This window comes from Phalangium opilio, unplaced genomic scaffold, assembly GCF_054372755.1.
Source record: "Phalangium opilio isolate 3A_F unplaced genomic scaffold, DU_Popi_V2 ptg000009l_1, whole genome shotgun sequence".
NCBI classification, from domain to species: Eukaryota; Metazoa; Arthropoda; class Arachnida; order Opiliones; family Phalangiidae; genus Phalangium; species Phalangium opilio.
This window is the reverse complement of record NW_028324146.1, coordinates 1013568-1039713: the sequence shown is the minus strand read 5'-3', so window position 1 is coordinate 1039713 and position 26146 is coordinate 1013568. Positions and strand designations below refer to the sequence as shown.

At 38.4% G+C, this 26146-nt stretch overlaps 5 protein-coding genes and 1 long non-coding RNA gene across 7 annotated transcripts; 3 read left to right on the top strand and 3 right to left on the bottom strand.

Annotated features, from left to right (window-relative positions):
* Nucleotides 1-5777: 5777 nt before the first annotated feature.
* LOC149713013 (uncharacterized) lies at nucleotides 5778-8414 on the top strand. The gene is made up of 3 exons (XR_016369009.1): nucleotides 5778-5936; nucleotides 6006-6112; nucleotides 8026-8414. It is a non-coding gene; the product is annotated as an uncharacterized LOC149713013 (long non-coding RNA).
* Nucleotides 8415-8730: 316 nt separating this feature from the next.
* On the top strand, nucleotides 8731-10924 carry LOC149713012 (uncharacterized). Its single transcript, XM_089845134.1, has 2 exons — nucleotides 8731-9846; nucleotides 9906-10924. The coding sequence occupies exons 1-2, from the start codon at nucleotides 9033-9035 to the stop codon at nucleotides 10892-10894; spliced, it is 1803 nt and encodes a 600-aa protein (XP_089701260.1). The 5' UTR covers nucleotides 8731-9032; the 3' UTR covers nucleotides 10895-10924.
* An 87-nt stretch (nucleotides 10925-11011) lies between these two features.
* On the bottom strand, nucleotides 11012-12324 carry LOC149713011 (uncharacterized). The gene is made up of 2 exons (XM_089845137.1): nucleotides 11961-12324; nucleotides 11012-11888 (listed from the first exon to the last, which is right to left on the bottom strand). The coding sequence occupies exons 1-2, from the start codon at nucleotides 12322-12324 to the stop codon at nucleotides 11080-11082; spliced, it is 1173 nt and encodes a 390-aa protein (XP_089701263.1). The 3' UTR covers nucleotides 11012-11079.
* LOC149713008 (uncharacterized) lies at nucleotides 11012-26041 on the bottom strand. Its single transcript, XM_089845135.1, has 5 exons — nucleotides 25366-26041; nucleotides 18536-18813; nucleotides 18164-18333; nucleotides 17331-17923; nucleotides 11012-12428 (listed from the first exon to the last, which is right to left on the bottom strand). Coding segments are annotated over exons 1-5 (1563 nt in total). The 5' UTR covers nucleotides 25886-26041; the 3' UTR covers nucleotides 11012-12426.
* On the top strand, nucleotides 18859-20183 carry LOC149713010 (uncharacterized). The gene is made up of 5 exons (XM_089844897.1): nucleotides 18859-18905; nucleotides 19248-19434; nucleotides 19506-19762; nucleotides 19816-20008; nucleotides 20083-20183. The coding sequence occupies exons 1-5, from the start codon at nucleotides 18859-18861 to the stop codon at nucleotides 20107-20109; spliced, it is 711 nt and encodes a 236-aa protein (XP_089701023.1). The 3' UTR covers nucleotides 20110-20183.
* Nucleotides 21269-25241, bottom strand: LOC149713009 (uncharacterized). 2 transcript variants are annotated; one of them, XM_089845132.1, is made up of 13 exons: nucleotides 24247-25241; nucleotides 24146-24193; nucleotides 23923-24030; nucleotides 23737-23850; nucleotides 23622-23681; nucleotides 23222-23555; nucleotides 22775-23165; nucleotides 22619-22695; nucleotides 22289-22396; nucleotides 22034-22233; nucleotides 21902-21970; nucleotides 21657-21752; nucleotides 21269-21597 (listed from the first exon to the last, which is right to left on the bottom strand). In XM_089845132.1, exons 1-13 carry the CDS (start codon nucleotides 24909-24911, stop codon nucleotides 21300-21302), a joined length of 2568 nt encoding a protein of 855 aa, XP_089701258.1. In that variant the 5' UTR covers nucleotides 24912-25241; the 3' UTR covers nucleotides 21269-21299. The 2 variants fall into 2 exon arrangements, with proteins under 2 accessions (XP_089701258.1, XP_089701259.1); XM_089845133.1 differs by having other exon boundaries at nucleotides 22358-22396.
* Nucleotides 26042-26146: the final 105 nt, after the last annotated feature.

Here is a 26146-nt window from a genome sequence, read left to right as displayed (position 1 = left end):
CTTACACAAACACAAGGAGTAGAAATCCACTAGTGGAAGCGGTGTTTTTATTGAAAATATATATTTTTAAGCGTTTACCATGATTACGCTCTACAGCTTCACTAATCTTACACAAACAAGGAGTACTATAAACCCACTACTGGAAGCGGTATTTTTATTCAAACGTGAAACAATTTCGCTTAAGTTAATCATCTCTAGGCATCGTTAAAAATGTCTCTATCACTCCTAGGTAACTGTATGCACAGGATTTTACGACATTGTAACTCAAATTCATCTGATTATGTTTTAACAAGGTTAAATCTAACTGGGAGTAAGATGAAAGGAGTAGAAGCTAATCTGTCTTAGGAAATATGAAATTTTATCTTAACAGTTAAGTTTATAACGAAAAAACGCGGAAGGGGAAAACGAGCAGACAACAGCGATTTTTGGGGGTAGAAGGTTAAGAGCGCCATCTGTCGTCCGTGCCAAAGTTGAACTTCCTCTCGAAACGCAATGAGAAAGTGGATAAAATAATGCCATCAGATATTTAACTGCGTCGATATATTTAACGACTTGACCCATGACATGCGCGTAACACTGGCTTTTATGAATCCTATTTATTGTTGGATTCTAGGAAACTTGGTACACGTAACAGTCTGTACTAGTACCCAAGCATCCTTCAATAAACGCCTGCCAACATTGTGGTACGCATGGTACAACTAAAAAATTGGATGTGTATTTATCTTTCGACTCACTCCAAGCCTTTAAGCCCTCATTACAGAGGATTTGAAACACTATCGTAATTCCTAGTGTCTCGAATCTCTACGTTCCTGTCCATTATGAACAGTGCTGAGAGAATGATACATCAGAAAGAGCCATTCAAATCGAATTGCCGAAAATATTATCCATATTTTCATTTCATATAACAGAGAAAGCAAATTATTATGGTTCTGAGAGGAGCTTCCCATTTTGGTTGTTGTTCTCAAAAATATATCGCAATGCACGGGCCTCGATAGATATAGGAGGCAATGAAGGAAATATATCACAACGCACGGGCCTTGATAGATATAGGAGGCAATGATTTAACGACTTCGGTACTTGGGTTTATCTTTAATATTTAAATAAATATAATTATTTTTAATTATTTTAATCGCCAGTAAATAACTTTAAAAATAGTTAAATCGTTTAAAATAAAGTTGTTCATAATATCTTTCGAAACTTTGCTAATATTGACGTTTAAAGTGAAGGGTACCCTTCTTGCCCGCTTTCTTCAAATTTTGGGGTATATATACGTTTCGATTCCATTATAATAATAGATAAAAACGCATTCGCGTGAACCTTTGGTGGAAGCCCTGCCATTGGGAGGCTAGACGTTTCTCGTAACCCTAGCTGATCGCCGCGTATATCTTGAAACCAAACGATGACGGTGGAAAAGAAGTCAGAATGTACTGACCGGCGTCCATGTGGAATGGACAAAAGACCTGAAGATGGTGGTGCATAGAAGCTGGTGTCAATGTGGAATTGACGAAGAACAGAAGATGGTGGTGCATAGAAGCTGGTGGCAATGTGGAATTGACGAAGAACAGAAGATGGTAGTGTATATAAGCTGGTGTCAATGTGGAATTGACGAAGAACAGAAGTTGGTGGTGCTTGGAAGCAAGCACGTACAGACTAGTGTCCATGTGGGATGGACAAAGACTAGCAGATTGTGGTCCTTAGAAGCCAGTTAGTAAAGACTGGTGTTGGTAGATGAATGACCAAATTTCCGTGAACCGCGAACGCGTTCCGGAAATCGGGTATTTGTTTGCTCCGATTTGTAAACTGCGAACGCGGTCACGTGGGGTCTGACAGACAGACAGACACACACACACACACAGACACACAGACAGACAGACACGGCCGGTGTAATACCTCTCCGTGACATACGTCACTCGGAGAGGTAAAAATACTGTCGATTAAAAATACTGTAAAATCAACACTAAGTAATAGTAGAAACATTGTCGTTTAGAAATATCGTAACATCAACAATAAATTATCAGTGATCAACTGTGAGGATGCTGTTAGGTTAGGAATAGTATATCAACAATGGTATTCTTTGCATTGGGTTTCGTACTACCCAAAATGAAATAAATTCAAATAAGTTCACCTTTTTTATCTGTTAGGATATTATTTACTATTATTACAATTTACGACATTGGACAACAACTAATAGCGATTTCCACTGACTGCTCCAAAGAGTGCTCTCAGGGTTAGGATGACGTAACTGCCCTCAGCGAGTTTTGGAGAGAATAGTTTCGTCAGTGGAACACGATCGAGAGGTCCGAGCGCGCTCTGAATAATCAAAATTGGCGCCGGAGACGAAATTGTAATAAAGTGTGTATATCTTGACGCAAATGGGCTGAAACCAATTAATAGATTTAACATTCCAATTAATTTACAAAAAAAAAAATCTATTTTGAGTAATGATCGGCAACGTCTCTGATATAATTATTGGTTTTAGGATGAGGCGTAATATCTTTAAAGTAATGATAAAACCTCGTATTCTTCATCTTCAGAACTTTCAGAAGATGATTCCAGAAATAAATAAGCATAAGCGAGAGCCTGTCATCTATGAGATACCGCGTGGTTCGCCATTTTAATTTTATTACGTCATACTCGAGCACCGTCGCTCCGTCGAATTTTTCAGAGCACCAAAGAGCAATTCTCGGGCAGTTTTTGGGGTCAGTGGAAAACGCGATTCTGGGCGAGTGTTGCACTCGTGTTCCCAGTGGCGGACGAAAACGCGCCGAGAGTGCACTTAGAGTGCTCTAGTGCAGTCAGTGGAAATCGCTATAAGCGTAACAAATCGGATTAACCAGCATTCTTCCGCGTAATTCAGTGATGCCAGATTGAGGGAAATTTTCCATATCTAGGGAAATTTATTTTACTGGTATTGGATTTATTTCCTTTAAATTCATTGCAATAAAATTACTTATCTCAGATTTTTCAACAAGAATTTCATTTTCCTAAAACTTTTTATCTAAAAATTTATTTTTACCTCTCCGAGTGACGATGACGTCACGGAGAAGTATTATACTGGACGTATCTCTCCGTCCGTCAGTCTGTCACCGCGTTAGCAGTTGGCAAATCGGAGCAAACGTGTTCGCAATTTCCGGACCGCATTCGCAGTACACAGAAATTCGGAAAACTTAACTTCATCGCTATATTTATCTTACTTAACGTCAATCGTTAACTAGCCGTTATAACTTCAACTGCTGGCGAACTCTTTAACCCAATACCAATAAATATTTATTGGATTCTAACAACAACACCATGCACTAGTCTTTCGTCTATACCAAATAGACACCAATCCGCGACATTAGCTTCTACTGCGTCTACGTCGTTAAGTTTAAGATGTACTCGGCGAGCGGCTAGGCTCATTTTATATACCTCACTGTGAATCGATCACGTTATATACCCTAAATTCACGAAAATTCTGAAAAAGGTGTTCGCTAGGGGTCAAACGTTAACCATAGCTATGTTTAAAATAGTTTTAGGAATGATGTTTCTTGCATCGACTTAACTATAATTAATCTAAAATACAGACGATTAAAATAATTAATATAAGATATATTTATTTAATTATTTAAGATAAACTTCTTTCTTCGGAACGATACGATTGAAAGTTTATATAGAACGAGTAATGAAGATTGCATCTGAATCGAAACACTATACGCGTATTAAAGTTAATATAAAGCGAGTAGGATGAAAAGATCTCTAACAAAACCATAAACATTTTCTTTATGCAGAATATTAAATGAAAATCTATTAAATATGTTTCGACATTACGATTCTTTTAGTAGTTGTGTAGCTATAAAGCTCTGTTTCATTTCAATATTCCAAGAACATCTCTTGATATTAATATTTCAAATTTTGTGTTTACGTTTTAATTCAGCTTCAATGCATTTATATATAGGGTAAACGAAAAATTTAACTTTCATAGTTTCAATGGATGTTAACGCTTACTTTTTAAGTAACTGTTGTTCGAAGTGGATCCATGAATTAAGAATTCCATGGGCTAAAGCAAAATTAGCCTTGATTCATCTTCTCCTTGAGGAGGTCTTTACGGTTTAGAGTGAGCCGAAAGTTAAATACACATTTAAATGATATATATTGGGCCTTTAATAGAAATAATGAGGATATATAGTAAAGGATTAGACACTTTAACCTTTACAAATGAAATTGCAAGATTTATGTGAAAAATAACGTTGTGGTTTCTTTACCGTCATTTTATTTTAAAATAAAAGTAGAGATCAGGTACAATTTACTGTTGACACCACAGTAACGTTTCTGTTAAACTAACTATACTATAATTGTACATATATCAGGTTTTTAATTGCAAGTTTCACGATAAAATTAATGTTGATGTTAACGGTAAAAAAAAACTGTAATTTAACGGTAACGTTCCTGGTAATTTTCTGCCAGTAAAATTGCCGTAATTTCAACAGTAATTTTTTACAGTGTGTCGGTACCATGAAAGCTTCGTTACGCAAGGCTTTGGACGATGGTAATGATCTCAATATAGTCCTCCTGGACTATCACCCCGTCAAATGGACTCCCGTCGTCTACGCTCATTAATTCCGATATCAAACCACCCATACGATCTGCTGAACATTACTCTCCCATGGGTGGTTTGATATCGGAATTAATGAGCGTAGACGACGGGAGTCCATTTGACGGGGTGATAGTCCAGGAGGACTATATTGAGATCATTACCATCGTCCAAAGCCTTGCGTAACGAAGCTTTCATGGTACCGGCAGCACCCATTCCGCTCCTGTTCCTCAACCACCAGCCCCGGCTGCCACACATTCCAACTCCACCGAATCTGTCAACCCCAACGTATCTGTCAACCCCGCACCAGCCTCCACCATGCCCACAACTACCCGCTGCGGTCGCGTTATCAAGAAACCTCGTTTCGAGATCAGTCCACTCTCAATTACCACATTGTATTAAGCATTACTGTTTCTTAATTTAGCGCAAAGCAAAACGTCTTACTGTTTTTTAGTAAAAAAACAACCTTTTTTAATGAAAAGGGTGTGTTATGTAATTGTTATGTATTCTATTGACAGTTACGGAGGGGTTGACAGATTCGGTGGAGTCGGAATGTGTGGCAGCCGGGGCTGGTGGTTGAGGAACAGGAGCGGAATGGGTGCTGGGAGAGTAATGTTCAGCAGCTCGTATTGGTGGTTTGATATCGGTGGGTACGCCGCGTGGTGCAGTATTGGGAGCGGTAGTATCAACGCGTTTGTGAAAACGATTGCGCGTATAAATACGACCGTGGCAAGAACGGATCGCGTACGAGCGTGGACCAGGACCAATTTTGATTATGGTTCCGCGAGTCCATTTGGCGTGAGGGTCGTGCCGAAACCAGACGGACGAGTTTTCCGCTATTGGAGGGAGAGGTCGTGAACCAATGTTTGCGTGGTTCGCTTGGTGAAGCTGGCGACGGCGGAGTTCGCGTGACGCGACGGAGATATCGAAAGCCGGTTGAAAGTTATCCGGGTGACTAGGAATTAATGAGCGTAGACGACGTCCCATTAAGAGTTCTGATGGGGACGGGAGTCCATTTGACGGGGTGATGCGATAGTCCAGGAGGACTATATAGAGATCATGACCATCGTCCAAAGCCTTGCGTAACGAAGCTTTCATACCGACAGCGCGTTCTTGATTACTGATGATTTTCTAAGAATTCTAGAAATCAAGTAATCGATTTCTGCTGTTTTGTACACCTGATTATTCAAATGACCAACCCCTCGAAATGCTTCGATACAATATTTAGGCAACTAATAAAAAATTCGGTTTGGGAAAATTTCCCTTTATCATAGAGTCTCTCTTTGAAATTTAGGTGTTTCATCAAAGCATAAGAAAGATGCTTGGAGGAAATAATTCGCGAGAGTTCAAATTTGGATTAAAGATTGTAAGTACACCAAGCTTTACTCGTTACTGGCCGTAAAGAAAATGATATTAATCACTTGAACTCGCGCAGAATGCCGATTTTCTGGGCCCTTATATTATAAATGGACTCGTTAATCATCACGATCCTTTCCCGATGTTTCTCCCAGCTTATATTCTAACTAATATTCGTAACATCACGTAAGTAATTAGATTAAGATTAGTTCTTATAGGCCTAACCAGAAGCAGGATGAGACTAGAAGTAAAGAGCTCTAGCATTGGCAGTAGATCCTGGCACTCAGGCACTGTGAACAAATTTGAGGATTTTATATCGCTTCTAGAGAGAAAAAAAATTGGTCGAGTTCCAAAAACATTTCCTACCCCCGTCCCCTCAACCTAAAGCCGCTGAACACGGATGCCGGTACTTGAATCTAGTCCGGCCGTCTAGCGGAGGGATAACTTAGAAACCGGTACAAGAGGGCCAACCGTTGGTGTCTTATCAAGAATATTCACTTTCGCTAAGTGAAAAATATGGTTACCTCGATACTTCTACACTCTAAGAAATTGGAGTGTGATTTAACACCTTTATAAGTACTTTATATGGGTCCAAATTTGACACCGTTACAGGTGTACATTTACACCCCTGAAGGGATTTAATCACACTTACACTCTAAGAAAATGGGGTGTGCTTTAACACCTTTAAAAGTAGTTTATATGGGTCCAAATTTGACACCGTTACAGGTGTTCATTTACACCCCTGAAAGGGTTTAATAACACTTATTTGAGCAATTGGTGGCAAAGATAAGTATAAAATTGTGCAACAGAGGTGCAGTTTAACACCTTTTTAACTCTTATATCGCACTGAAAGTGAATTTTTACTCTCATATTAGTGTTGTGCAACTCCTTAAAGGGTGCGGCATAGCACCTTTCAGAGTGTCGCTTCACACCTTTAAGAGTGGGAGATTATTTGGTAGGATAGTAGTAGAAATTCTAGTACTTTTCCTAGACTTAAGAGCAAAACCGATGACGTAAAAAACACTAGCTACATTTTGACCACTCATGAGGCATAACTCAAATATCGAGTATGGTTTTCCTGTTTAATTAAATTTTGATTATCCGCCATTCCGCAGTATTATTAGCAATCAATGCTATATTCATAGCAGGGTTCTTCCTTGAGAGAACATCATCACCTATAGGGAGGAAAGTTCTCACATGCAGAACTATACCTCTTTAAGCGAGGGTTGTTGCGTATAAAGTCATTTTTACGAGTTTATAAACTTCTGAAAAAGGCAGAAAGTTTTCAATTCGTACGAATGCATAGGGTATTAAATTAGTTTTGGAGGCTATAATATTCAAGCAGTAGATATAGACGTTCTTGTTAAATTTAATAAGCTCTTTTCACTAAGAGTTTTTCGAGCACCAGAAACGCGTTTAATCTAATTTGCGCTACAGAATTTACAAAAACAAATCCATTTAGTACTCTAATTTTTCTCAAAATAATGATGAAACATGTCACAAAAGCAAGTGCCCCACTTTGGCTTCTCAAGCTGGCCCTACTGTGAGGCCAGTACCTACTCGTTTTTTAAGAGTATCGCCTAACACTATTAAGAGTGTTGCTTAACACCTGTAAGTGTGTCGCCTAACACGTTTAGCATAGTTTTATGAAGGTACTCCACCGCCAGATTACCAATTTCTTTGTTAATTTTATTTAAAGGATAAAACTGTTTTCTTTCATGAATATCATCTTTAAAAAAGGGTTTAACAAGTACGTTTTTCAATAATTTTTTACTGTTTGTATTTACTTTAATATTAAAACATTAATGAAAAATAAATGAAAGACCTTATTTAAGAAACCAGCAGTATTATAATTTTTCATGTTTAATTTCGAACGGTGTTTTAATAGTGTTATTTTACACCGAATTTACACTTTAAATTGGCCTCTAAAAACTCAAGGTAATAAAACACTCTTTTGGGTGTTTTTACGGTGTTTACACCGTTTAAACACCTTTTTAACACTTCCATTTCTTAGAGTGTAGTACCTTATCCTACTTCTGGCCTAAGTAATAAAATCAAAAATTAATTACAAATGAAACATGTTCTTTCTCTTTCAATAGGTTGACATTCATACCGTATTTAAAAAGCGCGGAGGAGAACAGGGTTTGATACAGCTAATTTATAAAATTTATAAAAACTTTTAGAAGATATTACCTTTGTTTTATGAAGATTTAAAACCCCTAGTAGCTTGTTCGTTCGATAATAACAGGGACAAATAGCAAATTACGCGGGTTAATTAATAACTACGATCAGGGGTAGATTTAATTTTAGAAGTAGGAATGGAGAACGGTTAGTATTTATTCAGTCCGACTCATAGTCCATTAAAGAGCCCCTTCCTCCAACGTAACGAAAAGTTTAAATTATCTTATTGGCTGACTTAAACTACGTTTTGATGACGTTGCTGACGGGGACGGCGAAAAATACGTTATTCCTTTTTGCCTCTGTCGCTTTGACCCGCCTCTTCTTCATACCGCTTGTTAAAAGGAGTTTTCCTCCGCGGTCTTACCCGGTTTCTCCTTTCCATCAAAAACTTGCAGAGGTTAACGGTAATAGTTAGTGTAGGGCGCTGTAGGTTAGCTGTGGGGGCATAGGGGCTATCCACCACCCCTCTATGCAATGTAAAGGGACCCACCTGTAAATAAGCCACAGGCTTAGTGTGGAAATCCCTTAGACAAAGCTTAAATTATTATTATTATAGTCCAATATTGACCCAAGCTATAAAGTGAATGGAATCAACCCTGAAAGAATACCTATTTCCAAAAATAAATAGGATAGAAAGTGAGGGACTATAGAAAACGTAGGCGACGTGTTATTCTCGTTGCCTCTGAGCCACGGAGAAATATATTTCCTGCCCCCCGCGGTATTCTGGGGGACTCGCGTATGAATACTGGCACCGAGCGACAAGCCCCGACCAAATTGCATGTAACGGATACGAATGCGCAGTATAAATATAGTTCACGCGGCGTAAAGTCGTAAGCTAGCCGCCCGCTAGCCTCTTAAGCCCGGGACGGGAGTCGGGAGACGGGTTTCTAAGTTTTGTGTTAGGGTAGTTTAGAAAAACAATAAAATGTCCATACAAGGCCAAGGGTTAAGCGTTTCGTCAATTATTGACAAGTATGAAAACGACACTTTCTTCACAACAGACAGATCTGGAAAAAGGAATGATATAATTCAATATTTAGTTAAAAATGAAAAACTGGATCCTATTTTAAAGGCTATGTGGGAACAATTTCACGTTTTGAAGGATCAATTTCAAGACTCTAAACGCGAAGATTCAGGAAACTATTCGGGCTTCCAGTACTCTTTTTACCAATGGATTACTGAATTAGAAGATAACGAATCGTTTTCGTATCTTCATGCCTTGACTGCCGACCATGGAGAACAAGTCCTATTGACTCTTAATTGGATTGGGTTGAGAATGCGGGATGAAATTGCAAAAGCTAAAGTTTTAAAAGTTCCTGAAGCTGATCATGACAGTCTACTGAGATACTGTGAATCTGAAAAATTGGGTCAGTCAACTTCAAATAAAAAAAGACATTATCGAAGTGATAGAGTTTACACAATAAATAGATTGGCTGGAGGATGTATTGGAGAGATGTGGCGAGTTAACAAAGGTATCATGCAAATACAAGCCAGACTTTTAAAGGGGCAGAAACCTTATACTGAAAAACAAAGAGATCACGCCCACATTATGTATAAGATCTGCTTTTCGATCTGCAACAAAGACCTTTCAAACGTTCCTCCTGTGTTGCTTATGCTTAATGGCGGTGGAATGTTTTTGCCACATACATCATTAATCCCATACATAACCGAAGTTTCTAAAATTGTGATACAATCCTATAAAACATTGGCTTTGAGCAGCCATTCACTTAATAGAATAAGTAAGTATCCTAGTATTTAACACCCTACTTATCTTTAATAAAAATTTATATTTATTTAGAAGGGACCATGGAGGCCATTAAGAATAATGATAGCTTGAAACAGATGTTCCATGACGCTATGAATAATATCAACGCTATTCAAGAAGAAGGCTTTACTTTTGAAAATCTTGAAGATTTCAGAGCCGTTTTCCAAAGAAAACTGGGCCATGCAAAAATTGCTGATTTGGTTCGTGGTCAAATACATAAAAGAAATGAGTCGCGTGGTAAGAGAGGAGTTGGAGGCCAAAATCTCAGGTGCAAATTGTATTCTATAGTCAAGACAAAAGTGGCTAAGACGCTTACGAAAAAGAGACAGGCCATCAAGAAAAAACAAAGCGCCAAAAAAATGGAAACCACTGACAAATCGGAGAAAAATGAAATTACAAACAAAGCAAACTCTAAGAAAGAAACGCTTTCCAAGAATGTAAAATCATCCAAAAGTGAAACTGCTAAGTCAAGTTCCGAGAAAGGAACAGCCGTTAAGGAACCCGCTAAGTCAAAGTGCAAGAAAGGGACAGCCGTTAAGGAACCCGCTAAGTCAAAGTGCAAGAAAGGGACAGCCGTAAAGGAACCCGCAAAGTGCAAGAAAGGAACAGCCGTAAAGGAACCCGCAAAGTGCAAGAAAGGAACAGCCGTAAAGGAACCCGCTAAGTCAAAGTGCAAGAAAGAGACAGCCGTAAAGGAAACTGCTAAGTCAAAGTCCAAGGAAGGGACAGCTGTAAAGGAAACCGTTAAGTCAAACCCTAAAAAAAGGACAGCCAAAAAGGAAACTGCTCAATCAAGCTCAAAAAAAGTTGCAGCCAATAAAGAAACCACTAAGTCAAGCTCTAAAAAAGTGATAACCAAGAAAGCATCAGCTAAGTCAATTTGCTCAAAGAAAGCTGTATATACTTCCCCACCAACTAATAAAAGAAAAGCATCAGATTTGTTAAACACCCCAGTTCAAAAAAGACTAGATACTAAGAGGGGATTGGTAAAGAAAATTCTTAGCTACGACTGTGATGTATAACTTTGAATAATTATTTAGTTCCTATTTTGTTCAACCCTATTAAGTTTTTTGCATTCTATTTATTATTCTAGTCGAGAATGACATATGTTGGTGTGAAATAAAACCTTTGAGACCAAATTGTCTAAATACAAATGAATTTCTTCTTTATTTAAATCAGTCTTTATTAAAATTAGTCTTTATTTATATCAGTCTTTAATATCCAACACATCCAAAAGGTCTAAGCCCACTTTTCTATAAGCTGCCTCAGCATTTTGACCTGTTCGCGTACACCCTTTAATTAACATAGACCTCCTTGCATTTTGATAATTTATACTTGTTAATTTCCCTCCACTAATATACTTCATCTGGCTAAAAAGTGTTTCAACGGCGGAACCATTGATTCTTATTGGATATATGTAAGTACCTGGGTAGCGCGAGCAAAAATCTTCCACAAAATCTACAAAACCATAGACAGCAATACGTAAAAGTTCAAAGGTCTGCCACGCTAAAAAATGCTTGTTAGAAGTCAATTTTTCCCCAGCTTGTATGCGTTCATTAGCCCAGGTCTCAAAATACTTTAATCCAGTGAGCATTGACTGTATTGGAGGTGAATCGGTTGATGCAGCTCGTTCCTTTGAAAGCAATCCTGTTTCGAAAATTTGGTTACACGCCCGCAGGTATTCGTAACAGGCCAATACATTTTCTCGATCTGAGGGATAAGCTTCGGTCATAGGATTCGCGTAATTGTAGAGTTCGCCTAAGACAGGATTTTGCTGCATGATCCGGGCAGGGGTCACATTTAACTTGGTCCATGAATCACGTTCAATGTGAGATTGAAGTAGCCCTTTTACTTGCGCCAATTCATTGCAGTCTCTTCTGTCGTCCTCTCTGTCTTTCATTTCTATGATTTGTTTCCACCCAAATTGAACACCGTTCTTTATAAAGTCCCTGGTCCCTTCATCTTGAGAGTGATGCAGCGCGTTAATAAGGTTCTTTAGATCATGGCTTGGACAAACTATCCAATACACCCAACGGTTTTTCATGAATGGGTGCTTAAACTTAGGACTAAATCGAAAATCGAATGTACCATCTTCATTTTCAACTGGAGGAATATGACCTTTCTTAATTCCCAAACTTTGTCGCAAGGAAGTCATATTAGAACTGCCACCATCACATACTAATCCACAAACGTTCAGTCCAACGGAGTGAAAAGCCCACATGCATCTCAAAACGGTATTCGTAATAACAGCGTGTGATGCTGGTTTTGCGAACATGAAGTATTGGCCCACTATATCAAATTTCCCAGCAGCACACCTCCACAGATATTGGAGAACGTATTCTGCTTCTAGGACTTCCTTTGGGGTTTTTTCCTTGTAAAGGTCATCCAAAGAACCGTAGTTTTCAGGATTCAGTGCGCAGCCGACAAACTGATCACTTTTGGAATTCCACATTAGCTTACCTATTGTTTTCACTTCATCAAATATTAAAAATCCTTCTTTTGGGGGCCTAACATCTCCATTGTAGTTTTTCTCGTACTCATCAAACCGATCTGATTCTGCTTTGTAGAGTAATAGATGGCGCCACCTCCACAGTTTGTAACTCTATAAGTAACCTAGAGATAGTAGGGAGAGTGGAGAGAAAATGTTAATAGATCATTCAGGAGTTGGGGCCTGAGGTAGAAGGTCGAATCTTTAAGAGTAACCCAAAATCTTTGTAACCGTAATTATTACCCCTTTTTACATTAAAAACTAAACTGTTTATTTGACCTCCTTATTTCACAATAACGTACAAATACAACAAATGGCGACGGAGCTTTAACGTCCCTGCGGGTTTCCCGACCGTAGTCTCTCGAAAACGTGTTCTTTCTTCTCAGGAAGGACTAAGCCTTGCCTAAGCCTTGGCTATCGACGGTGTGGCCGGTGTAGCACAAAGACAAGACAAAGGGTGATATTCTCTCGCGCTGAATATGGCACTTTTGGGTCGTTTGGACGTGTTCGACAGTACAAGCGAATCGTGGTCCCAATATTCGGAGAGACTAACAGCATATTTTGTTGTTAATAACATTACGGAAAATGATCGTCAACGCGCTATATTACAGACAGTTTTGGACTCTACTACGTATGCCCTCTTACGTAATTTGATTCGACCACTAGCAGTCACAGATAAAACCTATATTGAAATCGTTGCTCTATTAAAGCAACATTTTAACCCACAACCTTCAAAGATTGTGGAAAGGTTGAATTTCAACAACCGTAACCGTAAATCTGGCGAAACAGTAGCTATATATATTTCGGAATTACGAAGGTTATCTGAACACTGTGATTATACAGACAAGCTAGATGAAATGTTACGCGATAGGTTGGTTTGTGGTATAAACGACGAACCAATGCAACGCCGCTTACTAGCTGAAGAAGATACGCTTACCTTGGCTCAGGCTATAAAAATCGTACAAGCCATGGAAACGGCCACTAAAAACACTCATCTCGTGAAAATGCAAAATGGTGATTCGGGCTCCTCAGCACATCACATTTCACAACCACAACACCAAGGTAAGCCAGCACAACAACCTCAGAAAAAGTGCTCCTACAAGAAGAAAAAGAATCCTTCACAACCTCCGACTCGGTACAAACCGAACCTGAATCAATGTAATCGGTGCACGGGCACCAACCATAAGAGCGCAGACTGTTCGTTTAGTAAAGAGACTTGTTATAACTGCCAGAAAATAGGGCACATTGCTAAAGCTTGTCAGTCACAACCTGTACAACAACCAAACAATATTCGTCCCCAACGTTCTTACGTTCGGGCTAATCACGTCACTGATCCGCCTATTAACCCGGAGCCTGGAAGGGAATACGATTTCCCTATCTGCAATATCTCCCCAGCTAAGGATGGCACAGGATTACCAGTACCACCTCCGGAAGTGGTTACATGTAAAGTTAATGGGACATTAATCGATTTCGAAATCGACACGGGATCAGGGCATTCCATGATAAATGAAAGTCATTATCAAAATATCCCTAACACTCAAGAGATGAAACCTTTCACAACTACCTTACGTTCCTACACGGGGGAAGCAGTTAACATACTGGGCTGTACATCAGTAACAGTAAGATACAAAGATAAAGTCGAAGAATTGCCTATTTTAGTAGTACGGGGCACAGGTCCTAATCTGTGTGGCAGAACGTGGTTGTCTTCTACTTTAAAATTATGGCCAGAAAACAAAGAAGCAACGATAAGTCAAGTAACGGACGACTCTTCGAAATTAAACTCAATTTTACAAAAACATGAGACCCTATTCACGCCGGGTCTAGGGAAACTGAAAGACATCCAGGCCCACCTGCATGTGAAAACCGATGCGGTACCCAAGTACTGCAAGGCTCGGACTGTTCCCTATGCCATGACTGAGAAAGTGGAACAAGAACTGCAACGATTAGAAACCGCAGGAATTATTGAGAGCATACCTTTCTCAAGTTATGCATCCCCCATAGTACCGGTCGTAAAACCGAATGGGTCAATTAGAATCTGCGGAGATTTTAGTGCCACGGCAAACCCAGCGATCAACATGGAAATTTACCCATTACCAAGAGCTCAAGACATATTTTCGCGCCTAGCCGGCTGCAAGTTTTTCTCAAAAATAGACTTGAGTGAAGCATACAATCAAATTGAGCTGGATCAGGAGTCGCGCGGTTTGACTGTTATAAACACCTCCAAGGGTTTATTCCAATATACCCGATTACCATTTGGACTTTCTTCTTCCGCGGCCATTTTCCAACGATCTATGGAAATGGTTCTCCAAGGCCTAGATAAAACGATGCCGTTTCTAGACGATGCACTACTTGGAGCCAAAACGCAGGAAGAACACCTACAGCAAATTGATGATTTGTTATCACGGCTAGAACAGAAAGGCCTCAAGTTACGGAAAGAAAAATGTAAATTCTTTGTTTCGGAGATTGAATTTTTGGGGCACCGTCTCAATGCGGAAGGGTTGCACCCTTTAAACAACAAGATGCTGGCAATCATGAATGCTCCAGAGCCAGACAGCGTCGAAGTCCTCAGATCGTTTTTGGGGCTCATAAACTACTACGGACGATTCTTGCCAAATCATTCTTCAAACCTCGCCCCCCTGCATCAGTTACTACACAAGGACACGCCTTGGTCTTGGGGAGAGGAACAGAAGAGCGCGTTCCAACGAGCCAAAGAAGCCATGAAAAGCTCTCAACTTTTGGTCCATTACGATAGCGAAAAAGAAGTGTTTCTATCATGCGACGCTTCCCCGTATGGATTGGGAGGAGTCATTTCCCATATGGAAGCAAATTCCACCAACAAGTTACAGGAACGTCCAATAGCATTTGCGTCTCGCAGCCTAACACAGGCAGAACGTAATTATTCCCAGTTAGAGAGGGAGGCTTTAGCTATAGTTTTCTCAGTCACCAAGTTTCGAGACTATCTGTACGGGCGAAAGTTTACATTGATGACAGACCACCAGCCTTTGGTTTCATTATTCGCCCCGGAAAAACCCGTACCACCAATGGCTGCTGCCCGCATCCAACGCTGGGCTTTACTCTTGTCCGCTTTTAATTACGAAATTAAATTCAGAAAAGGTTCAGCTAACCAAAACGCCGACGCTTTGAGTCGATTGCCGTTGCCTTGCTCTTCAACCACCACACCGGTTCCCACCGAGTATGTTTTACTTTTGCAAGAGCAAGATGCTAGTCCTATCACGAGCATACGCATCGAACAGGAAACCTTAAAGGACGCCACACTGTCTGCGGTGTTGGCGTATATGCGTCAGGGTTGGCCCACCCACAAACTACAAGAAGACATGGAGGTTTACAGAAAAAGACACATGGAACTATCAACTTTTGAGAACATCCTATTTATGGGGAATAGACTAGTAATACCGAAGTCATGTCAGGCCAAATTACTGGAAGAATTGCACAGTACTCACCAGGGCATTGTGCAAATGAAGTCGTTGGCTAGATCGCGGATATGGTGGCCTTCCATCGATCACGATATTACGGAACTGGCTAGCCTTTGCCATACTTGTCAGGAACATTCGTCCATGCCAGCCCAACAGTTTCAAGATTGGATCGCGCCCAAAGGCCCTTGGCAACGGGTACATGCCGATTTTGCGGGGCCCATAGAAGGTAAATACATTCTCCTTCTAGTTGACGCCTACTCGAAATGGATCGAATTAGCGGTCACGCGATCAACCTCTTCCGATGCGGTCATACAATGCCTAAGAGAAAATATTGCTAGGTATGGCATTATGCCGACACTAGTAACGGATAATGGACCGGGGTTTGCAAGCAAAGAATTTAAAGAATTTGTAACTGTGAATGGCATCAAGCACTTATTCTCTGCGCCCTATCACCCCCAAAGTAATGGTCAAGCGGAACGTTCCGTGAGAACAATTAAAACCAGTTTAAAGAAACTCACAGGGGGTTCATCAGAAGAAATTAACATGATGAATAACGGACTAAACAATTTCAAAACAGGAAGTTTGGAACTACGCCTAAACCGAATCCTCATCAATTATAGGCGCACACCGTTAAAATCGGGTAAATCTCCAGCGGAATTGATGCTGGGAAGAAGCATCATGACACGATTAGACTTATGTCGCCCAAATCACAGTCCCCTTCGCTTCGACGCTCCACGCGATCAAAATCATCTCATTCCAAGGTCGAATGAAGACACTGAAGCTACACAAGAAACTACAGAAACTAAAGAGCATAAATTCGCTCTTAACGACCTTGTTTATTTGAGGAACTATGGAAAAGGTTCCAAATGGCGCCAGGGAACCATCACCAAACATGTGGGGAAGATGATGTATGAGATCGATACGGCTTATGGAACTACGAAAAGACATCAGAACCAACTTCGCTCACGCTCGCAACCTCCAATACCTATGGACCCTAACAATGATTCTTATCAAGAACATCTTAACGAAACCTTTACCGACGTGTTCGAATGGATGCCTAAAACTACAAACATCGCAACGAGTTCAAGAATTCCGCAGGCCCCACTACAGACCACGGGAAACGTTCAACATCGCCGAGCTTCGTTACCCGACCTAACACCACAACCAGTGGTATCTCAAGCTCAACCTAGCACCCTACGCCCAAAACGGAACATTAAACCACCTGCGCGCTATAGAAACTAAGATATACCACTAAGTATTATTAATAAAATTGTAGTAAAGTCTTTAAAGAGAAGGTATTGTAGAGTAATAGATGGCGCCACCTCCACAGTTTGTAACTCTATAAGTAACCTAGAGATAGTAGGGAGAGTGGAGAGAAAATGTTAATAGATCATTCAGGAGTTGGGGCCTGAGGTAGAAGGTCGAATCTTTAAGAGTAACCCAAAATCTTTGTAACCGTAATTATTACCCCTTTTTACATTAAAAACTAAACTGTTTATTTGACCTCCTTATTTCACAATAACGTACAAATACAACATGCTTGAAGATAATTTAAATCTATTCCTTGCTCACTAGGAATCTTCCTTGCTTTAGCTCTAAGTGTATGGATACTTGGAAGTTTTAAAATGTTAAAAGCAGCCAGGGCTTCATAAGCAGCCGGAGACCGTGAAAACACACTGAGGGCTATTCTGTAGGTCAGAGCACAAAAACGATTACCATGGGATCCATTAAAATTTTTTTCTTGGTCCTTTACAAATCCATTCATAGCCATTGATGCGTCTTTTTCCCAAGCTCTTTTCAAAGCTAACCCCATGGTTTTATTCTGCTTAATGGCTTCTTTAAATATTTTACGTAGCTCATCTTGGCCTTTCTCATTTATCTGAGATACTAGCTCCCGCATTTCCTCCAGTTGTTCTCCACAAAGTCTCACTTCCGCTTCCTTTAACATCTTTTCTAGGTTCTTAATTCTTCGATTTTGTTGACAGCGATAACGTCTATTTTCCAAATATCGCTTGCTTCTAGACATTGGAGTTAGAGCTGATATTTTGCATCTTGACTGAACTGAACATCTTTTCTGTTTACGTCTTGGGGTGGTTTGTATGTTTTTGCGTTGTTGTCTAATCAAATATCTGTTCAAATTGATTTTATTTAGTAACTTCATTATAAGACCTTTTATTCTAAATTGATTTAATTGCTTTTCCCCGTTTCACCCAAAATATTTCCCCCAAAACCTCACACATTTATTATTTACCAAAAATGACTGAAATTAACCTAACATATCCTAGCCACGCCCAACCAAACCAAAATTTTTATTTATATGGTTTATGATTTATATTTTAAATAATAAAAACAATCATAACTAAGATCACCTGTTTAGTGTACGACATTTACCACATTGGTAAATGTTGTCTTTTAACATTTTGTTTGGTGCATTGGAGGGGGGTTTAAACCAGACTTTGCATTCTGATGACTGGAATCTCTCATATGGAAAACTATGCTTAGTCAAGTTCTTCGTTTTTTCCAAATTGTGACACGCATCCTGTATTTGAATATAAAATTTAATAGCAAGAATACAATTAGGCCTTGTTTACAAGAAACACTTTGCAACCATTTTGAACTGTTTTGGAAAGGCCTGAGCCTTATTTTTTAAATAATGAATATATTTTCTTGTGAAAAAACGGTTTCAGTGTCTCATGTAAACATGGCTTTAATTCTTCAATTAAATTGAAAAAAAATGCAACCTTGCATATTCCTGGGCAAAAAACATGGTGTTCATTGAGTTCATTAATGGCCATCTCTACCACTTTACAATTTAACTGGCTTTTAGAAAAATCAAAGTATTCCACATGGAAAGCTGGCTTAAAGAAAGCTGAGCACGTAAGAGTTCCACTGGACGCAAAAATAAGTTTAATCGGAATGTCCTTGTAACATGGCATAGAGATTAATGAATCTTTTTTTGTTATTTCAATTTGCTCCACTGTGCCATTGAAATTTTTCAAAATCTTTGTAGAGATATTGCCTGAAATATTCGTAATAATGAGTCAATCTTTAACCGAGGATAAAAATGACCGGAAACCTTAAAGGGACTGGAAACAGGTCATCGGCGGGGGGGTAAAAATTATTTGAAATACGTCAGAGGCACCACGTGACACCAAGATCCAAAGACTCCGTATGGAGTAGGACTGGGCACTTAGTCTTTGTATTTAGGAACTTCTTTTTTGACCTGCAGGCAGTGATTAGGCCAACACGAGGAAAAGGGAAACCACTCCTTAGCACTTCGAGTATTCGACGCCATTTTATGTTTTGGTCTGTCTGTAGGAGTAACCCAAGCTATATTTTGTGTCATGGATAATGAACAATATTGTACCTGCAAAGGTAATTGTTTGAGTAAAGGCGGACGTAATGTTTGTCCATGTCGCGCAGCAAGTATAAAATGTACTTTACTGTGTAAAGTGGTAATTGTGTTGGTTGCACAAATGGCAAAAGTTATGGTTATGGAGAAGTGGAGCCAAGGCCTAAAGAGCCTAAAATCGCGCGTGTTAAGTTAACCACTGTTAACGGTGGTATTGCTAAAAAGAGGACCAAAAACGCTGTTGTCGCGAAGACGGGTAGAAAGCTCACAAAAGTCGACAATGATCAAGTAAGGAAATAAAATTTTCGAACCAAACTGTTTCTTGTTTTTTTTTTATAAACGATTTTCATTACCTTTAGATTACAAAACTTAGCCATTCTCAATTAGTCGCAGTTTTAAAAGACATAATAGAAAACAATCCCACAGTGGTATTTAAAATGCCAGAGCAGGAATCCCCGAAAGAAAGCTCAGATAATGCTGATGTAATTCCAGATGGTGAAAAACCTGAGCCTTCTCCTAGCGCTACACCTGTACAAGCTGCACCAGATTGGTGTTTGTGTGAAAATTGTACAGAAATGCCAACGCCAGTTGAAAGAGTCTGCTGTGCCACAAGAAGGTAATAAACCTTATTTTTTGCATAAAACATTGCTATTGATAATTACGTTTCAGAGGTGTAGGATGCGTAACTGATGGGCGATTCAATGAATTGATTCTCGATCGCGAAAGATTATACCTTCAAATGCAGTTGTTGAGGGAAGTGGCCAATTTCCGTTACCTAGACGTTACCAGATGTTACAGGCATGCGGCGTACAAGGCTTTCACTGCCTGGTGCAATGGCCCACTCGGGAAACACAACCGAAAGGTTGTACCTTCTTGCGCTGTTCGTAAAATACGGGCACAATATCCAAGTGCTAATGGCCTTTACACTGGTTTCAGAGCCGTTGTTGCAAGGGGCGCTGGTAGAGGAAGGGGCCGTGGTGGAAGGATGTAATGTAAACTATTGTTATTAAACTTTGATTTGTATGCGTTTGCAGAAATGATTTTTAAATTTTAGGCATTTGTAGAAATGATTTTTAAATTTTAGGCATTTGTAGAAATGATTTTTAAATTTTAGGCATTTGCAGAAATGATTTTTAAATTTTAGGCATTTATAGAAATGATTTTTAAATTTTAGGCATTTGTAGAAATGATTTTTAAATTTTAGGCATTTGTAGAAATGATTTTTAAATTTTAGGCATTTGTAGAAATGATTTTTAAATTTTAGGCATTTGCAGAAATGATTTTTAAACCTTTAGGCATTTGCAGAAATGATTTTTAAACTTTAGGCATTTGCAGAAATGATTTTTAAACCTTTAGGCATTTGCAGAAATGATTTTTAAACCTTTAGGCATTTGCAGAAATGATTTTTAAACTTTAGGCATTTGCAGAAATGATTTTTAAACTTTAGGCATTTGCAGAAATGATTTTTAAACCTTTAGGCATTTGCAGAAATGATTTTTAAACCTTTAGGCATTTGCAGAAATGATTTTTAAACCTTTAGGCATTTGCAGAAATGATTTTTAAACTTTAGGCATTTGCAGAAATGATTTTTAGAACCTTTAGGCATTTGCAGAAATGATTTTTAAACCTTTAGGCATTTGCAGAAATGATTTTTAAACCTTTAGGCATTTGCAGAAATGATTTTTAAACTTTAGGCATTTGCAGAAATGATTTTTAGAACCTTTAGGCATTTGCAGAAATGATTTTTAAACCTTTAGGCATTTGCAGAAATGATTTTTAAACCTTTAGGCATTTGCAGAAATGATTTTTAAACCTTTAGGCATTTGCAGAAATGATTTTTAAACTTTAGGCATTTGCAGAAATGATTTTTAAACCTTTAGGCATTTGCAGAAATGATTTTTAGAACCTTTAGGCATTTGCAGAAATGATTTTTAAACTTTAGGCATTTGCAGAAATGATTTTTAAACCTTTAGGCATTTGCAGAAATGATTTTTAAACTTTAGGCATTTGCAGAAATGATTTTTAGAACCTTTAGGCATTTGCAGAAATGATTTTTAAACTTTAGGCATTTGCAGAAATGATTTTTAAACCTTTAGGCATTTGCAGAAATGATTTTTAAACCTTTAGGCATTTGCAGAAATGATTTTTAATTTTTATGCTTTAGTTTCACAAACTGAAATAGGTAGCAATTCTTCCAAGTTGAAATTTTCTGTTGGTAGAGAAAATCTTGATTTTTCCATTCTTAATTTAATTAATTCTGGTTTAGGTGGGCATTTAATTTTAACAGTTTTTGGATCAATCACATTGTCAGGAAACATGTCCTTGTTCTCCCTTACAACTTCTTTTGCAAGTGTTAATTCAAGGAGTTCTTTAAAGATGGATGTTCTCTTAGGTACTTTAACTGGAACCACGGTCCATTTTGACGTTGATTTGGAAAGCTTAGGCTTGAACCTATAAATGGGGGAATTTTAATTTCAACTAGAGTTATTTATAAATAAGCTCAGGCTTGCCTTAGACTTCCATCTTTAGTTGTAGCTTGTGGACGATGAACGTTTGAATTGTGATCAAGCACAGCCAATAAGTTTCTTGTAACGTAAGACTTAAAACTAACAGAAGGAATAATTCAATTATATATACACAAATAGATATATATATACAGGGTGTTCCAAAACGCTTTACCCTATGGGCAACTGTTTACAAGTTATGATTATGGCACACCCTGTACGTATACTTAACTTAGATAATGTTTATTTACCCGAATGGCAATTTCTTTAGAGCATAAGCTAAAATAACCGAGTGGAAAGATTCCAACGCTCCAGTGTGTCTGAAACAATTCATTGTAATTTAAATATATGTTTGAAGTCTGACACATTATGAAGTTACTAACCGGAAGTTGGCGTAATATTCGAACCCATTTAGAAAATCTTTGTCACATATTATATTGTGCATTTCTTCGTAGGCGACACTTTCGTAGTTTATCCAATTTTTTCCTCTCTCTTCTTCTTCACTTATTTCTTCGTGATAGCATTGATCGCTACCCCACTCATGCTCGTTTGTGATATGGTGTAATGCTGACAGCCAGAGCCTCTAATTGATGAAATAATTTTAATTTTTTTTCGAAACTATTTGAATTTCTACGCACTCTCATCTCATTAGCGTCACCATAGCAATTTTCAGATGAAAACCAAAAATGATTAACAAGGTCATTTACCCAGTCTTTTATATCCGAACAATTTGCCTTTTTTGCTGTCTGTTTGAGATAAAAATTGATACATGATGTTAGGATCGTAGTATAGTGGGTTAAGTAAGAAACTAAAAGACTGCTATTTTAGCTAAGAGATCATCCGTAAACCTCTTGAATCATAACCTTTATTAGGGGTGTACATTTGGGGGGGGGGGGGTGAATAGAAGTTAAATTATTTTTGACTCAACAATCGCTAGTAAACCTTTGGCCCTATCAAATTATTCATACTTTTTCTAGGCGTTTTCTTAAGTTCTTTGATGCATGCCATATGTCAAAAGAATGTATAATGTGAGGATATTCGTCTCCTAAAATTGAATTGGCGAAATCGAACAAATAAGACAAAAATCACTATTCGCCCCATGCCTAAAAATTATTAACACTTACTTAGAATGCATTTTACTTGAGGATGAGCATCTGTTACCACTTCTCTGACGGTACAATGTTTTTCCAGTTTTGTTAGTAGCTTCCTTAGACAAAGAGCCTCCATATTCGGGCTTTTATTGTTAGTTTCCGATTTTTCGGCAAACTCTATGGCAACTATTTTGCTCGTTTTCATATCTATAGCAGTATAGGTACAATACTTCGCGCAGTACCCAGGAGAATCATTACGGGCATCACAGGCAATTAATAACGGGTCCCTGCATTGATTTAACAAAGAAACTTGTTCCGAATCCCATAATTGCAAAACGCTGGAATAGCAATGCTGATCTTGGAGTTTATATAACGTGGTATCACTCATAATTTGAGCTCCCATCATTGAGAAAAAGGTCTCCAGCTAAGTATGGGGCAAATGTTACTAACCATAAATATAACTTCAGAAAAAATAATTACCTTAGAAAATGAGCTTCCCGAGTACAATACACTCGAAGCAATTCTTAGATTCAAATCTGGAGTTGCAGCAACCCACGACCCTGTATGTGCAGGACGTGCCTTACATTTCCAAGTATAGTGAAAATGGGCCCCTTTGAAATACTTTTTTGTTTCTATTCTTTTTCCGCAACTTTTATTTTCACAAAAAGGTTGAATTTGTTTTTCAAGGATTGAAATAAGTTTTTCCGTATCGACAAAACAAAATTTCGCCATTGACAATTTTGATTCCGGGGGCTCTATGTTCTCAAGGAAAAATTCTTCAAATTCCATATTATGAGAACTTCCTAGTGTAGCGCTATGAATGAATTAATGTCAACTTTAGTAACTTAATTGAAAACAAGAAGCCTAGTTCAAGCCTTACTTTGTTTCAAAACTTGGAACGCTTTCATTAAGTTCCTCCGGTGGTGAAGAATTGTCAGCACTGAAAAATTCCAAACATTACAAAAGACTCACTAAATTTGAACACTGATACTAACCTGGATTTATTAGACGTCGCTTCATTTTGCCCCATTAGATAAGGCGTAGAATATGACTCTTCCGGTATATCTGATAGTTCAATTGCATGAGCAACTGAAGAATTATTATGCACGCTATGTGAAATAATAGAAATAAGTAATCAGAATTAAAAAACAGATTACAGTCTGTAAATATTCCACAAATACCTTGTTATCTCATTCTGAACATCAAAGTCAATTTTAGTCTTTTTACAAGAAGAGTATTCATTCAAAGCAATCGTAAGTCTGCGTCGACATCTCTCAGATTTTGGGGTACTATGAAAAAATGTGTATAAAAATATTGTTAATAATACGAAATAGCTAAATAACCCTGCCGGAAAATGCATTGGCGAATTTCGGTCAATTTCTTAACAAAACATCCAAACTTTACCTAGTTTTAGATGAGCCCCTTGGCGTAATTCTTTGGAGATTAGGAAATCTAAAAGGACAAGAATTAACAGTGTGAAAACAATAGCAAAAACAAAGTCTTACCTTAAATCTGCATTATCAAACTGTCGGTTACAGTCAGCATTATCTCTCTCCTCTTCCAATGCATTTTCTTTAAATTTAATAGGAGATGGAACTAACGTTCCAAATTCATTTTGTTCATTACTCCTAAATTCAATACTTGCGGAGCATTGAACAACTTCATCACGTGGAGTATTAAACTCTTGATCATCAACAGAACATTGAATTTCTTGGTTGCAAACATTTATCCTGTCAGTTTGATTTGCCTGATTTGAAACTTCTACCCGATCAGTTTGATTTGACTGGTCCGTTTGAGTTTCTTTACCGTCAAGACTACACCCCCCATAGCAAAATTTGCAGTACTTTTCATGAATATAAAGTAAATGCTTAATGAAATGTTCATTGCATCGAAAATCACGCTTGTTATTCCTTGCTTGATTTCTCATGAAAATTGTGGAGCCATCCATATCTTCGAAATGACAAGTTCCAACAGGAGGAGGACCGACACAAACACTAAGCCTTGGCCTAGGGTTAGGACTACCACAAGTGGCAGTACATCTAACGCACTGATCAACCCAGTATAATTTTTCTCTTTGAAAACTCTCAAACGACGTTAACAAACTGATTTGAGTCCTATTACTTTCCCTGACTTTCACATTTTGGGCTTTAATTAGATTCACAGGCTTCATGTTTGATGTTACTAACAAGTATCCGTATAAAAATAGAAATGGCAGAGCGAGAGAGAGCACTAAAGACAAAACAAAGACTCTTCCGGATCCCTTGCCAATCTGATTGGAAGAATATGGTCATGTGGCAGGCGATTTGATGTCACGCGTTACTGCGGAGGGATATTTAAAAGTAGTTGTGTTCCCGACATTGCAGCGCCAATTCACTGAAGTGGTGGTTTTCGGAATGAAACGAACACAGTTTCTTTGAACCACGCCTCGTCTCAGTCACGTGCTTCTGACGTATTTCAAATAATTTTTACCCCCCCGCCGATGACCTGTTTCCAGTCCCTTTAAGACTGATAAAATAAAATCAAAATTATCAACAACTTTCATTGGGTTCATTAGTAATTTTAATGTTATTTTATCAATATAAAACTTACACTCTATTGCCTTGAAATTAAGTGGATATACTTACTTTTTCTTAAACTTAAAACAAACTCTTCCAAATCGGATAACGGTGATGATTCCCCTGCGAGTTTTCGACGTTTAATTTTTGGCAAATCATCAGTACACGTTTCTTTATTACGTTTCCTTTTCTTCCCTGGAAAACAATTTATCTCTTCCCACACTCTGTCAGGCACTAACATTCCAAAGATTTCGGTTTGAGATGATCCTTCAATTTTTTTTTCAAAAACTTGCGATACTGTTTGCGTTTCTTCATGATTTAAAGTTACTGATAAACCCGAGGCCTGAGTTGCCTTTTCACAAGTCAGTTTAATAAAAAAGTTACATTGTGTAGATACTGAAACAGTAGTTGATGATTTTGATGCGGTTGAAGAACAACCCAGAGCCAGAGATGAACTTCCAAGGCTTACGCCCTGCACGTTAACTATTCCAGCAATACAAGTTTGTATTCCTTTAGAAATTTTTGGATCACATTTTTCTTTTAAGTAAAAATCGCACTGCGTAAACTTGGTGTTCATTTTTCGCGGCATATTAGCTAAACAATACTTGCGTTATCACTTAAAAACTTAACGCGACTTAGTTAAGAGCACAACAGTACGATTTTCAGTCGTCTGCACTCTGTAACAGGAAAAATAAGGTTTCGCCATCTATGGCGAAAAGTAGCAGGAAAAATAAGGTTTCGCCATCTATGGCGAAAAATATTTGAGCATCCCAGAGATCCTCGAACGCTGAACTATTTTGCAGAAAGATAACGTCATAAAGGAGAGCGCTGATTGGTCGGCCAAAAGCGC